The following is a 17,056-nucleotide window of genomic DNA, read 5'->3' on the forward strand; positions in this document are numbered from 1 at the left end:
AGGGATTCAGACATGGAGAAATGAAACGTCCCAGGTGACTCTAAAGCAGCAGTGTCTTGGGAGAAAATCTTATTGTCTGTTACTCACTGAAGCCGACCATCCCTTCTGATGTTCCCCTTTTTGTCATTCTTCTCTATTCCCATGGCTTCAATTAGTACCTTTATTTAGATATTACTATCAATGTCTCTAGCAATATCTACTCTTGATCTCTCCTCAGAGTTCCTCCCTTAGTATATCTCCACACTAAGTCTCCCCCTGACATCTTGACATGGCTAAAAATGCATTCATTCTCTTCTCCTTAAACTAGCCCTGTTTCTCAATAGCCCTCTTTTGGGCAAGGTTACCACCTTCCTTTCTGTCACCCAAGTTTGAAACCACAGAGTTAACTTTGACTCCCTATTTTGACCTTTCCCTCCATCAGCGCAACTTGAAACTTGAGTCAACTTTGACTCCTCCTCTTCCCTTATTCATAGATATTCAGAAGGCCACTAAGTCTTGTCAATGTTGTCTTCATAATCCCTTTTGCATCTCTCTCTTCCTTTCATTCTCACTGTCACCATCATCCCCACCATCTCTCAGTCCTCATTTCACAACCTTGACTCCATGGTTCTACCCTTGCATGCCTTACCCCATTGAAATGATATTATTCATACTCTGCTAATCTTGACTCCCACTGCATACCTCTTCTACTGGTATTCTTGCTCCAGCTCTACTGAAAGCCATTGTGATTAGTCATGTAACCCTGACATCTGGGTCCACTACAAACTAATGAGTTTCTGTTTCAACTGGGCCCTCACAGCTGCAGGGCAATCTTTTCAATCTTCCCTGACTGACTTTTTCTTGCACTCCTCCAGTGGCTGTTCTAAATCTTCTTCCATCTCCAAATCTGATTTTGCTACCTGATTTACTTTTAACAAATGAGGCTGTCTCTTATGAGCTTCCTAATTTCCTTACTCTGTACTTCAAAACTGCCCTCCCTATAGCTTCACTCATCCTTGACTCTTTTGCTTCATTGGCTTTCTTGACACCGGATGCCAATGAGTCATGTGTGTTGTCCATTGATTATCCCTCACTCTCACTGTGTAACTGGCTCTTTCCATTTATATATTTCTCAGGTGACAACACTTTATGCCCCTTCTTCTATGTAATTCCTCATATGTAATATATTGTGTCCACCACAATATAAAACCTTTTACTTCATCAAATGACATCATGTGTAATACTGAATTTTTCACATCTTAAAAGCACTGTAAAAGTACCACTATTAGGCTCTTGATTCTCTCCTCCTCATTTAAAATTGAGGTAATGATGGCGCCTACTTAGCAGGGTTGTTTGCAGATCAAATGAGATAATATATGTAAAGCACTTTATAAGCTTTAAATTGCCATATGTCAGCTATCATCAGAACTATCATCATTAGCATTACCATCTTCTCTGACAGCTCGACCCAGTGAGGCTTTTCTCTCTCTTTCCCTCCTCCTTCCCTCGTTCATTTCCTCTCTTGTTCTTTTACTCTCTCTTATCAAGAAATCCTTACCTTCTGGCTCTTGGTTTGTTGCATATAAACATACTCAGGTCACCCCTTCCTAATCTTAAAAACCTTCATTTAACTCACAAATTACCATCTTATTTCTCTCTTTAAAGTCATTTCTATTTACTGCCACAACTTCTTCACCAACTCACTTCTCAGTTTCTTATATTTTCTGTCTTATGATCCCAACTATTTACTGAAATTACTCTCTCAAAGGTTAACAGTGGTATAAAAAGATGTATTCGTAATAGCCATCAATAAAAACAATTCAAAACAAGGGGCAAAATCTTGCCCCAAAGCTTAGGTTTTAATCGGGCAGAACCCTATTTGGTATGGGACTATTGACTATCTTATTTTTTCTCTCTTTTTCTTTCTCTCTTGTTTTAAGCATCTGTTTCATCTTTCCATATAGAGTGTAAGCTCTCTGTGAGCAGGGGAAAATGTATTAGACCTCATTGCTATGCTCCACAGTTGCCATTATACTAACCATAGTTGCTTGTTTGTTGTCTAAATTTGTGATTTTAATGGTAGAGGGAGATTTTGGTTTGAAAATTCCTCTACCAATGCAGACCTTTAGTTCATTTATAACTTACGTTTTTAGAGAAGAAAAAATCACAAATCACTACAGTATCTTTGCCAAAGAACCCCCAAGAATCAGACGTGGCTGAACAATAACAACTCTTAGAGTTGCTCAGGTGCACTTAGAACACAGTAAATACTTAACACATATTTTTGTTTAAATTAATTGAGTTGAATTTATGTCCACAGAAGCCCTATTCTTATGGCATAGTTGGTGGGCGTGATGGTACCGACTGCTAAGGAGGGGAGACTGGTGGATCATTTGATCTTGGGAGTTCTGTGATGCAGTAGGGCTAAAGCTGATTTGTATCTGCCACAAATACAGTGAGCTCTCAGGAACAGAGGACCTCTGGGCTGCCTAAGGAGAGGCAAAACTGGCCCAAGTTGGGTCAAAGCTTTGATGGAAAAGGTCAAAGCTTCTGTGCCAATCAGTATTGGGATCGGGCCCATGAAAGCCACTCTGCTTGCAGCCTGGGAAAAATTGAGAGATTCAGTCTTTAATACAGCTGTCTATCCATCCATCCATCCATCCATCCATCCATCCATCCATCCATCAATCCATTCATCCATCCATCCAAATATATGTATGCATATATATAATATATATACACATACATGTTGTTGTTTGTTCTCAAAGAGGACTATGACATCAGGGAGATGATGCCCTGACATGCAAGTGAATTGGATTTAAGTGAGGAAGGGCTGTGCATAGTCACCAACCTCACTTTTTCCTCTGGAGCCATCTGGGTCCAGTGGCAAGATATAGATGAGGATGATGGAGATGGCCCTGGATGCAGTGAGAGACCTTGACCGTTTAAGCTAAGGTCTTTAACAGGTTTCAGTTTGACTGAGGCAACACCCATTCAGTGATTAAGGCTAGGTAAGAAATGATGCAGAGAATAGCCTCTTTTACCTATTCAAAAGAGTGTGTTGTATTATTAAAAAGAAACTGGGAGGCCTTTCTGGGCAAAAAAACCAATTTTCATTAAGAAAAACAATGGTGGTTGTTTGCAGTCCACCCAGTGTGGTCTGAGACCATGAGATACAAAATTCACAGTTATTTATAAGTCTCTTGATTAAAGTATGGTGCAACAAAGTCCTCTAGAAACTGATTCATATATGACACAAGATGACATTTTGCAGGTCTTTATGTGCTAACTTTGTTCTTTCCATGATGTCTGAATTAACCTTTTACAGGGCTCTCTTACTTCATCAAGCCTCTTTACCCTTTCAGAGGGCTTTCTCATTTCATCATTTTAATATAAAGATTAATATATTGGTACGATTATTATGGTTACATACTTAACACACACACTTTATAATCATTTTAGTCATACTCCTAAGGTTAACTGACACAGGTGTTCCCTTGGGAATACATCATAGTTTCAGTTACACAAATTTTCACTCAGGGCTATACTCTTACTTATTTTTTTTACTTAATTTTACTTTTTTATTTTTTTTTACTAAATTTGCTTAATTATTGATTTTTCCCATTACAGTATGTGTGTATGTGTATGTGTGTGAAACTGGCCCAAGTTGGGAAGTGGGTCAAAGCTTTGATGGAGCAGGTCAAAGCTTCTGTGCCAATCAGTGTTGGGATTGGCCCATGAAAACCACTGTGCTTCCAGCTTGGGCAAAATTGAGAGATCCAGTCTTTAATATGACGTAGAGGTGATATTGGGTTCTCAGAAAGAATGCTGAAAAAACTTTGAGTAAGGTCCCAGCAATACACTGTCTGCCATTTGAAGCTCAGGCTAGCTCAATATACTTATCACCAGAAGATTGTCCATAAGGTTGTGAATTCTCTGACTGTGACTACCCATGACAGAAGTGAAAAAAAGAGCCTCAGTCCTGTGTGGTCTTATTCCATTTCCAACTTTATGGTGATAAAATGGCAGAAAATGGATTTTTTTTCTTTTTTGCAATGAACATGAATATGAAGACATAAAGAAGTTGCATTTAATAGATTTTTCTCACTGATGTGAATGAAGAAGTTGCAGAATTGATTTTATTTTATACTCAAAGGAAATAAAAATCATTTCAAGAGGCATTTGGCCACCTTATCTTACAGTGCTACATGAATATAATTGTAGCTTATGCACAACACCTGCAGAAGAGGAGGGAGAAATAGAGGAACCCTGTGAGAACTTGTCAAGCTCCTCCAAACCAGGGATTCTTAACCTTGGATCTTAACACTTTTTTTTAAAGTGTTTTGATAATTCTATTTCAATATAATTGTTTCCTTTGTAATCCCATGTATTTTTATACATTTTAAAATATTCTTCTGAAAAGGGGTCCATAGGCATCATCAGATTGCCAGATGCAAAAAGGGGTAAGTATCTCTGCTCCAAATCAAGTATAGTATAAAATTCTGGGATTTCAATGAGAAGGTGGGCATTAGGGAGGGCAACAAAAATATGTTGGAAAATATAGTTGAGAAATAAAGAATCAAAGAGGGCAAAAGATTTTTGACACTCGGAGTTCATGCCTGCAATAATATAAATTAACTTTTATATAGTGCTTTAAGTTTTGGAAAGCCCTTTACAGATGTTATCTCATTTAATCCTCAAAAAAACCCTCGTGAGGCAGGGGCTATTATTATCCCCATTTTGCAGATGAGGAAACTGAGGCTGGTTAAGTGACCTGCCTATGGTCTCGAAGAATGTGTGAAGTAGGATTTGAAGGCAGGTCTTCCTGACTGAAAGTCTAACATTCTATATGCTATTCATGAATATGTTTTTATTATTTTCAAAAAGAGAAGAAAGGAACTGGATTTTTGAGCACCAAACAGCATAGCAAAAATAAAACTAATAGACAGAAAGTGGCTACCAACCAATATGGGCAGTTATTCAGAATCAGCTTTCTGTGCAGTCAGAATCAACTAGTTAGACATATAAATCCATTTGGATTTCTAAATAGACATTAAAATCAACAACAAATTAGAATGAAGGTAAGATGAATGGACTGCATGCTTTGTCCACTCTGACCTATTTTTTTAAAAAAAGATATTAACTGTGAAAAATAAGAAATGGATAAAAGTAAGGTTCTAGAAAAGTTCAACAGAATCCAGCAGTCTCTGCAATGAGTAGGTTAGAAGATAACAGAAAACTCCTCAGCCTTCAAATACTTGATCTTTGATCTCCCATGGATCTGTGGTAGCTGTGGGTCCTCCCTCCAGTGAAGCAACTTACAATCCCTCCATGCTCTTGTCTTTCATGGCTCTGTTCCTTGTCTACTTGTATTACTGCCACGAAGGAAGTCTTTCTTTGGTTCTCTTGACATTGGATAGTGTGAGATATGTGGGATGTCCACTGGTTATCCTTCACTGCCACTTTCTAATTTCCCTTTCCCTTTTCTTTTCTCTTTCCCTCTTCCTTTCCCTTCCCTGGGAAAATAGTTGTTATAGCAAGTTTCTCTAAAGGCCTCAGTTTTCAAATAGTTAGAGAAATGAGTAAAAGTTATAAGGATACAAGTCATCCCTCAATTGATAAATGGTCAAAGGATATGAACAAGCAGTTTTCAGAAAGAGAAATCAAAGCTATATACTTGAAAAAAAATGTACTAAATCACTCTTGATTAGAGAAATGCAAATTAAAACAACTCTGAGATACCACCTTACATCTATCAGATTGCTCATACAACAGAAAAGAAAAAAGACAAATGTTGGGGGGAATGTAGAAAAATTGGGAAACTTAATGCACTGTTAGTGGAGTTGTAAACTGATCCAGCCATTCTGGAGAGCAATTTGGAACTATGTGCAATACCACCATTTGGAACTGTGCAATACCACTACCAGGTCTGTATCCCAAAGAAATTAAAGGAAGAGGAAAAGGACCCGTGTGTATAAAAATATTTATAACAGCTCTTTTGTGGTGAAATAGACTTGGAAATTGAGGAGAAAACCATCAGTTGGGGAATGGCTAGACAAGTTGTGATATATGATTGTCATGGAATACTATTGTGCTAAAATAAATGACCAGCAGGATGGTTTCAGAAAAATCTGGAAAAACTGATAAAAAATGAAATTTAAATTTTTTTTAATTTTTAAAATTATTTTAATTAAAATTAATTAATTTAATTAAAAATTAATTTAATTTTTAAAAAATGAACTGATACAGGGTGAAGTGAGCAGAGCCAGGAGAACATTGTACATTAATAACAATATCATAGTGATGATCAACTATGAATGAGTTAGCTATTCTCAATAACATAATAATCCAAGACAATTTTGGTGGACTTGTGGTGAAAAAATGTTATCTACCTCCAGAGAAAGAGCTAATGGAGTATGAATGCAGATTGCAGCATCCTTCCTTCCTTCCTTCCTTCCTTCCTTCCTTCCTTCCTTCCTTCCTTCCTTCCTCTCTCTCTCTCTCTCTCTCTCTCTCTCTCTCTCTCTCTCTCTCTCTCTCTCTCTCTCTTCCTTTTGCAATATGGCTAATAAGGAAATATGTTTTGCATGACTTCACATATGTAACCTATATCAAATTGCTTGCCTCTTCAAGGTGGGGGGGAGGAAGGGAAGGAATTTGGAACTCAAAATTTTAAAAAAGAATGTTATGAATTGTTTTTACATATAATAGGAAAAATAAAATATTTAAACATGTTGCATGTAACTGAGAAAAATTATTTTTTAAAAAATATAAGACAAATGTATGGGCACGTGCTTTTAATCCTTGCTACTGGAGGAGGCTGGGGGATTGCTTGAATTTGAGCTACAGTTGGGCTAAAGCTGATCAGGTGTCCACACTAAGTTCAGCACTAATATGGTAAACCCCTGAGAGTGAGGAGCCTCCAAGTTGCCTAAGGAGAGGTAAATTGGAATAGGTATAAAACATATTGGGTCAAAGCTTCTATGATGGTCAGCAGTGAGATGGACTTGTGAATGACCTCCATACTACCAGCCTTGGCAAGGAGAGAAGCATAGTCTTTAAGGGAAAAAAATTGTTCAAGACTCTTTGAGACAGAAAAACCACAGAAATAACTTTGTCCAGTGATCTTCTGAATATCCATATGAAGTGAGTCACAACATAGGAGACATGCTTGTCATAAATGCATGCCAGTGTCATGGCCTCAGATGACATTGTGCTGACTGCCTTGATCTCTGAAAGGCTATGGGATCTTCTAAGTGAGATCCAGCAACCCCCAGAAGACACCCAGATCTGCACTGAAGAAAAATCAAAGGTAGATAAAGAATGAATATTTCCCAGATTATGACATGCAGTTGGATGGGCAGCTCAACTATTAATTTATTATTACATATATATCTTTGACAATATTATAGATGGACAATGAATTTAATAATTGGGAACAAAATTACACAAATTGAGAATTAAATAACAGAACAGACTGGATCTCATTTGGGAAATTACAGTCAGAAATTGATCTCAAGTTGTTATATATGGCAGAAAAGTAGAAAATGAAATTATTTGTATTTAGAACAGCAAGTAGTCCAGTTTGACTATAGTGTAGAGTGTGTAAAGGGGAGTGACAAATAACCAACTGCAAAAGGTAGACTGAAGTGAGATTGTGAGACTCTTGATATCAAACAGAGGTGTTTGCATTTTATCCTATGGGCAAGGGGGGAGACCATGGAATCTTCTTGAGTTGTGGAATAGCATTGTCATATGTGTTATCCTAGCCACATATGTTTCTGGCATGTTCCCTAGCTAAATGTGTTCCTTCTGCACGTGTCCTTCCCAGGAGGATCCTGGTCACACATGTTTTCTTTTGTATACCCTCCCTTACTAATATGATAACTTGTGAGAGTATAACTCAGGTAAAGGAAGGAAATCTCTTACCTCTTTATTTACTTTATTGTCTGATTAAATTTCTCATGTGTCCTCTGGCTGATAAAAACAAACACACTGATGGGGGCTCAAGAGCTATGGTTTTGTGGAACAGCTGACCCAGAGAGTAATTGGGAATTGTGGTAACTTTTTTAGGGGATTCGTAGGCAAGAGTGTGTTCCCCAGGTGCTATGTCTATCTCTCATATTTACATGCTATATATTTTCATAAGTACTTTTCAGTCTCAGAGGATAATCTTACCAATTTTAGAACTTTCTTGTTCTTATTTTCTAATGAAAATTTGCGTGGATATAAATCTGTTATATCTCTTCCATTCTTAAATATATTAATTTAAATATGTTTTATTGAAAATCCTTAACTTTCCAGGAAAATATAACTTTGTAATATTTTCAAGACTTAACTACAGCAGATGGGGATCTATTTGGGAACTGAACATTAAATCCTTTAACTGAATATTAGGGGAATGGAATATACTGGTTCATTGAGTTTTGGATTAACTGAAGGATAACAGAAAATCTTTGTTGTTGAAAATCACTCTACAGGTATTGGTCACTTTACTTGTCATAAATAGTAAAATAATAAAAGTTTGTATTTACACGACATTTCACATTTTGCATTCAAAATTTTTATGAAGCAAATTGTACAAACATCCTTATCTCCATTTTATAGATGAGTAAACTGAGGCTCAGAGAGAAGAAGTTACTTGCCTTATGGGTACATTGCTGGTAAGCCATAGAGCAAATCTAGAAGAATTTTTGAATTTAGAGGTAGCTTAATACATCCTAAGCTCCAAGTCATCATGGCACCTTGCATTTCATCATAGTGCCTACTATTTTTGGCATAACCTTATTCAAATTGGAGACAGACGAAGACAGAGGCAGACACACACACACAGAGATCACAGTAAGTTGAAAAGAAGTCTCCAGCAATTGACTGGATAGTTCATCAGGGGCAACAAAGGGGAATCCCCTAGAGGACCTGGTTCAGATCATAGTTGGGGTCCCTTTCCTTTTAAACATTCATTCTTGACCCAATAGGGCTCAGAGAGGACCTCTGTTTCCCAGAAAAACAGCTCCTCTTGTCCTTGCTCTTCACCCTGAAATGACATTATGGACTGTGGAAAAAGGAATGCTGGATTTGACTCAGAGGATCTGGGTTTAAATCTAACTTCTGCTACTTACTACCTGCATGACCTTGTATATATGACTTCAATTCTTCAGGCTTCATTTTGTTCTGAATTTGCTTCATTTTGGACTGAATGACTTCTGAGGTCTCTTCCATTTCTACACAAATATTCCTGTGATTCATTTCTTACTGTATTTTAAAGTTGGCTGATTTTTGTGTCTTAAGGCATGGATCTTGACCTTCAAGGTCCCTGAACCAATTTGGTTCTCAGGATTCATGGGCATGCCACAACCATTCACAGTTTCTATTTCTCCTTCACACTTCTACTACTACCATTGACCCTAGGGCTCCTAGTTCTGGTACCTACATCCCCTTTTCCATCTTGTTACAGCAGGATCATATTTAATCTACAAGCATTTACTGAACACCTGCTATGCTTCAGACACTATGCTAAGCCCTGGGAATACAAAGAAATGCAAAAGATAGTCTGTGCTCTCAAGGAGCTCACAGTCTAATGAGGGAGACAATATACAAATAACTATATACAAACAAGATATAGACAGATGAATCAACAGAGGCAAGGCACTAGCACTGAGCAGAACTGGGAAAGGTGTTTTCTAGAAGGTGGAATTTTAGTTGGGACATGGAGAAAGCCAAAGAAGCCCATAGATGGAGATGAGGAGGGAGAGAATTCATTATGGGGGACAGCCAGTGACAATGTCTCCGTTTGAGAGACTAAATGTTTTCTCAAAGACCGACAAGAAGGCCAGTGTCCTTGCTGTGGGGAGTAAGGTATGAAAAGATGAGAGAGATAGGAAGAGGCCAGCTTATAAAGGGCTTCAAAAAACAAGCAGAGGATTTTATATTTGATCCTGGAGGCAATAGGAAACCACTGGAGTTTTTTGAGTACAAGGATGACAGAGACAGGGTAGTAGCAGAGTTAGAGGAGAAAAGAGGATGTGTGCATGAGCTGTTACAAAGGTAGAATCCATAAGAGTCATCAATACATTGACCACAGGCAGGGGAGAGTGAAGTTGCAAGCCTAGATGACTGGGAGATGGCTAGTGTCCTCTAAAATAACAAGAAAGCTAGGAAGAAGGGAGTGCTTTTAGGGAATGATGAGTTCAGTTTTGAACATACTGAGTTTAAAGTGTGTATAGGACATTCATTGTCGTGCTGTAGTAACAAGGACTCATTGGACCTTTGTTACACTGCTTCATGCTACCTATCTCTTCCTTCTTTACCAGCTGCTCCCCACCCCTTGCCATTGTGGAGTTTTTTTTTCTCTTGAAAGACTAAAAATGAGTTTGGCTTCTAAATTTGAAAGCTGGCTTCTAGTTGCAAAGCAAATTTCTTGAACCATAGCTGAAAGGAAGACAGTAGAGAACTAATGCTAATACTAATTTAGGGTTTTTGTTAATGGAGTTTTACTGAGCTTGGCCATGTGTTAGAATTTGAATTTATCTGTAATGTGGTTGTGTGGGACAGCGAGTAGTGGTTTGGACTTAGAATTAGGCTTTTGCTGGATTCCTATTGCTTCTAGGATGGAATAAAAGCCACTCATTTTGACAGTAAAGGGGGAAAGGAAATAAGCATATATATATGTGTGTGTGTGTGTGTGTGTGTGTGTGTGTGTGTGCATATATATGCTTATAGACTAAGCTCCTGATGGCAGAGTCTACATTGTTTTGTCTTTATAAACATTTGTTGAATTTGAATTGGATAGGTCCTTTCACTAGTTCTGTGACTGTGAATTTGGTCTATAAGGTATTAACAATATTGGCACCATCTGCTTTTTATGGTTATTGTGAGGAAAGTACTTTGTAAACTATAAATCACTGACATGGATCTGCTGAGAGGACAGGTGAGGCCTCAGAATGTGCTTCTAAGGATACAGTTGTCACTGACCTTGTGTCATAGAATCTTCAATGCCTAACCCTCTGGTACATTCTACTCTGAGACCTCAGGCAGTTTTCAACACAGTCCTTGTCAAAGTGCAACATGTAAGCCAGGTAACAAAATTTAACAATTTAATCTACCAAATTTGCCTCATTGTTTTCCATGGCCTCTTTGAAGGGAGTCTACATTCTAATTTTCCTAAACGAAAGGAGTTGAGTCTGTAAAATGTTCCTAGATGATTCACAGGCCCAAGGTTCAGCCCTACAAGTCTGGTCTGTGAATTCTGTTTCTATTAGATTGTAAGCTCTTTGAGAGCAAGAACTATTTTTTGTCTCCTTTTGTATCACCAGTACTTAGCACAGTGCCTGACATGCAATAAGTGTTTAATAAATGTTATTGATTGATTATTGATGCCATCAAAGGAGTACCATTCAGGTACATGGAAAACTTGGGTTTCACTAATCAATTACACTAATTGTCATGGGCAAGTCGATTAACTTCTTTGGGTCTTCAGTTTCCTTATGCACGGGGATCATAATACTTGCCCTGCTCCTTACTCCATAAGGAAAGTAGAGGGTAAATGTAACATAGTCTTTTCAAGAAGGGAGTCAGTGCTAACCACAAGCACAAAGAGTGAGTAGTCTTTTCATCTTCTGGTGTTATTAGTCACTCACGTCATTCTTAGACAGAATAGTCCTCAAGAGAAGATAGATGGTACATATATGTGAATGTTAACACTGTTCTAGTACTTTGTGTTGCAATTTCCAGGCTGCTGTGGTAAGTTTCCTAAAGAATAATGACTGAGGTAGACATAGAACTATTGATAAGCCTGAGGAATAATTAACTCCTGCTATTAATATTATGTCTGGGATTGGTAGAGAGACCAGGATCACTGTAATTGGAACGATAACATCCTTTACTTTGGTCCTTAATGATTGTTAGGAAGTCTGATAGGTAGTCTCCATCGTATTTCAACAAAGGAATATTGTAATTTTTCAGCCTCACCCATTTAATGTAGTAGAATAAGGGAAGTTGCATGGAATTAAGGCACTTTAGTAGATTAAGTATATAGGGGATTTCCCTATACTTTGGGAACTACAGTGTAGACTTCCATCATGATTAGAAATACATAACAATTTAGATGGGAGGGGGGAGGTGGAGAGGGAAAGGAAGGACTGAAAAATCTGTGTAAATTTTTAAAAGAAGGAAAGATGAGAGAGGTCTGACAGTGTCCCGTAGTGGCAAGAATGAGGACTATGGAGTTAGAAGGCCTTGATTAAAATCCTGGGTCTGCTACTTGCTAGCTGTAACTTCAAATAATATAACTTTGCCCCACTGAGCTTCTGTTTCCTCATCTCATTTTATAAATGAGCTGCTTGGCCTAGATGCCTTTTAGTTCTTGATTCCTCCATCCTCTCTAGATCCAAGTTCTGTCTAGCACCTTATTATTTGAATTCCACTCTTAGTATCATTCAGACACGATGTGAGGTAGGAGAATAATGACAGAGTCCCTGATAGTCTCAAAAGATGTCCCTTGGGTCTGGGGAGAATATGGAGGAACAGGGCATAGTAATGCAATCCGGAAACACTGAATTTGGAGTCAGCTGTTTGCAGTGACCTTATGCAAGTCACAACTTTTCTGGGGCAGTTTCCTCATCTGTAAAATGGGGGATTTGACTAGCTGACCCGGAGATCCTTTTCATCTCTGTCTACACTGTGCTCAGTGATATACAACATGATCTGAAGAGAGAATACTGTAATCTACTGAGAATTCTGTGTGATGGACTCTCTTGTTGGGGGGTCTCAGTGCCTCCATCTAAGTCGTATATAAGAGAACAGATTTCACTAAGGAAGGGTGGCTTTCCAGTAACCAAACGGTGAAGCAGATGGATAGTTCCTCTGAGGCCGCATTAAAGAAGCAATAACTGATTTGGACTGTACATGGTGTGCATCCGTAGGTGTGAAGAGGCCGGTTATTTCAGGGATGTGGACCCAGCTTTTAGCTTCCTTACCCCTTCCTTTCGGGCTGACCACTGCTTTTAGAGGCCCGGGGGCAGGAGTTGGGGTGGGCATGGGTTAGGTTAGGGAATGAACAAAGTCTCTTGGTTATTGTTCTCCTGAATTTACCCCCTCCCCCAGCCCAAGGCCGTAGCTTCCTGGTACCCACAGGGCCGGCACTTGGGGAAGGGAGGGGAGGTAGCAAGATTGCTGCCAGCTGATGAGCGCAGCTGAGTACGGCCCTCGGGGAAGGGTGGTCCACGGACTTACTTCCCCATGGATGCGCGAGGGGTAGCGGTGGGAGGAGGGGAGTAAACTAGGGGGAATTGGCGGGGAAGTTTGGGACTGGTTTGTTTTGTTTTGCTAAACCCGAGGTGGCTCCCAAAAGCAGATGACCCTACGCTTTCTCAAAGGCTCCAGAAAGGAAAGAGACTGAGAGCGAGGGGGTCTCGGGGAGGCAGAGGAGGTCCAGGCAGACTGCAGAGGGGTTGGCGGGGCGGGTTGTGCCAGGGCACTGGGACGCCCGGCAGGTGCTTGGGGCGGAGATGAAGTAGGAGAGAGGAGAAGGCGAGAAGGGAGGGGTACTGCGGGGGAGCACAGCATCTAACGGAGGCGAAGGGGGGGGGGGGGGGGAAGGGGGAGGGGCGGGCGTCTTGCCTGAACACTAGTGCGTGTGTGGCGGGGGCGAGGGCGAGGGGGGGTGTCTATACGTGCGTATCTGTCCCTACACGCCTGAGGTTGTCTCCGGAAAGATGGTTAGGTCGCCTCTTAGCCCAGTAGGGAAAGTTGGGATGATCTGGAACGACTGCGGAAGGCTCAGGGGAGAACCGCAGTAAGACAGAATTGACAGACAGACGGACTGACAGTCAGGCAGGACAGGGGGTGGCTCCGCGGGGGAGAGGGGGGCCGCTGCCACCCGCTGGTGGCTAGCCACAAACTGACTGCGCGGGGCGCAGCCGAGGCGGAGGCAGAGGAGGCAGCATCCTCGGTGGCGGCGCCCGCTTCATTCCTTTCTGCTGCAGGTGGTGGCCAAGGTTCCTTCCTCCCCGCGCCCTGGGATCTGCTTTGCCTTCGTCAGAGACCGAAGACGGGAGGTGGGGTTGAGAGGGCGGAGCGGGGCGCGGTGGTGGTGCCCGGTGGCCCCCCAGCCGCTGCTGGCCAGAGGAGGAGGAGGAGGAGGAGGAGGAGGAAGAGAGGCGGGAGGGAGAGGGATGGGCTGCGCTCCCAGCATCCACGTTTCGCAGAGCGGCGTGATCTACTGCCGAGACTCGGACGAGTCCAATTCCCCCCACCAGACCACTACCCTGTCGCAGGGCACGGCGACCACCTTACACGGCCTCTTCATCAAGACAGACGCCGCCGACGCCATCCCCTCGGTGCTAGCCTACCAGAGCCGCCAGGCCGGGGCCCCGGGCGCTCGCCGAGAGCGGAGGGAGCTGGGGAGCGGCAGCAGCAGCAGCGCGGGCACCGCATCCTCTGCCCCGACCACCTGCAGGGTGCGCACCCATTACTGCTGCAGTAGCGCCGAGGCCGAGACCCAGACCAGCTACACCAGCGTCAAGGTAAATGTCCAGGTTCGCAGGAGCTAGAGGGGAAGGAGGTACCTCTGGGTGACTTATCAGGGCTCTCCGCCACCCCGACCCCTATCCATGCAGCAGGGATAGAGCTAAAAAGGGGGTCGCCTAGAGTGGAAGGGTCAGACTACTGGTTTGGGGTGAATAGAAGTTAAGGACGCAAGCACAAGGGAGGGGAAACCAGCAAACTCTTCACTTTTCATCAAGGGGATGGGGTTGGGGGGTGGATGGAGAAAGAGTAAGGTGATAGGGTTCCAAGGAGTTCGGACAGAAAAAAAAGACTGGGATAGGTGGGGATTCTCCTTAAGCTCATTCATGATGTGGATGTGTATATTGGTAAGGACGGCAGGAGGAGGGAGCCCTGGGAGAAAGAGATGGGCAGGCTCCGCCTTCATTGAGGGAAAGGGGCAGAAGACTATGGCTCTGTTTATTCAGAAGAAGAGGACAAGGGATTGGTGTCATTGAGAGGAATTCAGCGCAATCTGAGTGAATGAGGGCCAAGCTGCCCCAATTGGTTGAAGCTTATACCGTGGTTTTTCTATGCCCTGTAAATGAATAAGATGGAGGTAGTATACCAGAGTGTGGTTTGTGTCCCATATTGATGAACTTATCTCTTGGGGAAGAGCACTCATAGTGCTGCAGCCTCAATTTGAGGGAGACATCGAGAGTGGATTTGTGAATGAATATATAGTATATAGTGGTCTGGGGAGGAATGTGGGAAAGGAGCGGGGGTAGCATCAGAGTGGAAACTTGAATGATTTTGTTTGGTGTCTTACTTTAGCCCCCTTCTATTTATTGCTCGAGTCCTGGAAGTTAGAAGCTGAGGACCTGGCCACCCAGGGCCTGTTCCCCATGGCCAGTTAATACTTGGACCATATGGAGGTGATAGCGTGTGCAGCCAGTTGAGTATGTCTGGGATACTGCTTAAAGATATAAAAATCAAGATATTGACTACTTGAGGATTCAAGGGAAGGTTTTTCTTTTTCTAAGGAGTAGAAAATGTTGAAGGTTTAAAACAGCTCCTCACTCAAGGGTAGCCTAAAGCCACTGCTTGCTGCCAGTACAGCTAACATTGTTTCTTATTATGATAGGAGGAAAGTGATTTATTATTTTTTAAACAGTGTTCTACTGTATTCTTTCAAAGAACTTGAGAACGTATGAAGGTCAGCTTGAATTGTGTAGAGATAAGCACTGCGGGATTTTGTTTTCCCTCAATAAACAGAACAACGATGACAAATCACAATAGGTAGAAGGAAAAATAATTTTCATATCTGTAGGGAACCCTTCACATTAATTGCAATTATTGCATTTTTAGTCAGAAGTACATGACCAGGAACCTGTTCCAGTGTATCTTAAGATTTCTGGCAAAGGCACAATTGTGTATTCATGTAGTCAGGAAAGTAGTCCAACAATTGGCCTAGTGTGAGGACTTATAACTTGTTCACTTCAATGGCCTAAGTCATCATCAGCTCTTCCCTAGAGGGGGTGGGGAAAAGGCCAAATGCAGCAGCTTCCAATGTAGAAGCTTGGAAATTTCTGAAATAAATCTACTGTGTTTTTGAAGAAATAACATTTCATATTTCAGTATAAAGTCCAGCTGTCATTGATTTGTAGTTGTGATGAATAGTTTGAAAATTTTTCATTTTAGATTTTCCTATTGAAAATGAAAGAATGCCCAGGGAAAAGGTATCTGGGTGTAAGGTGACATAATTAAACTTGCTAGTACCTACTTGTTGCAGGGTCATGTGACCAAATGTTACACTTTTACACATTACAAAGGCAATGCAAAAGTTTACAGGTGTCAAGCGTTTAAAAATAATTGTGACCATTCATGAAATAATCTTGTTATTGGAAAGCTATTCTAAAAGCATTGTCAAAAACAAAAAAAGAAATACCTACTCATATAGATAGATGGATTGATAACTCACAGCAGCATTATTTGTAATTGCCCCAAACTGGAAATAAGCTAATTGTCCAAGAATTGAATGTGTTATTGAGTAAATTGTGATATGGAAATGTAATAGAGCAGCCCAGTGATGCAATTAAGATAGATATTTGTTCCAATTATAGTTGAATACACGATCTTGTTAGAATGAATATTTCCTTTATTGTTTTGTATAGGAACCTCTCTATGCAACTCAAATTGATAAATACAAGGAATGCACAGAAATTTGGAAAGACATAAAGAAGCAGACTTGTAGACATACCAACTACAACTGTAACAAAGGACATGTAACTCAAATATAGGCTTGACTGAAGATAGAAAATGAAGACAGAAAAAGCTAAAAAATTTTTATAAGTAACTTGAATTTACAGCATTATTTAGTCAAACCACTTAAGTACATTAATGCCCTTAGAATGTTTAACAGTATATTTCCATGTATACCTTTCTTAATAATTTCATAATTCACATTATAGATTATTTGGGGTGAAGTGATACAGACAGATATTTTCTTATTATCATCTTTAAGTATCATGGGATTGTAGATTTAGAACTGGAAGAGCCCCTAGAGATTTATTTTACTCAACCTCTTCATTTTACC

The 17,056-nt window shown here is 40.7% G+C and overlaps 1 protein-coding gene across 2 annotated transcripts in view; it reads left to right on the forward strand.

Moving 5' to 3' along the window:
* The window catches only part of PDE8B (phosphodiesterase 8B), a 357,883-nt gene that overhangs the window by 22,938 nt on the left and 317,889 nt on the right, over nucleotides 1-17,056 (forward strand). Inside the window, exon 1 of one of the 2 annotated variants that reach the window (XM_069096275.1) lies at nucleotides 14,151-14,501. The exons of the other annotated variant lie outside the window; for it this stretch is intronic. Within the exon in view, the coding sequence (XP_068952376.1) occupies nucleotides 14,151-14,501 (351 nt within the window). Of the gene's footprint in view, nucleotides 1-14,150; nucleotides 14,502-17,056 lie in introns of those variants that run through there. 2 annotated transcript variants of the gene reach the window in all.

This window comes from Petaurus breviceps, unplaced genomic scaffold (genome assembly GCF_028583685.1).
Source record: "Petaurus breviceps papuanus isolate PSGF00001 unplaced genomic scaffold, PetGlider_PUasm1.0 229, whole genome shotgun sequence".
Classification (NCBI taxonomy): Eukaryota; Metazoa; Chordata; class Mammalia; order Diprotodontia; family Petauridae; genus Petaurus; species Petaurus breviceps.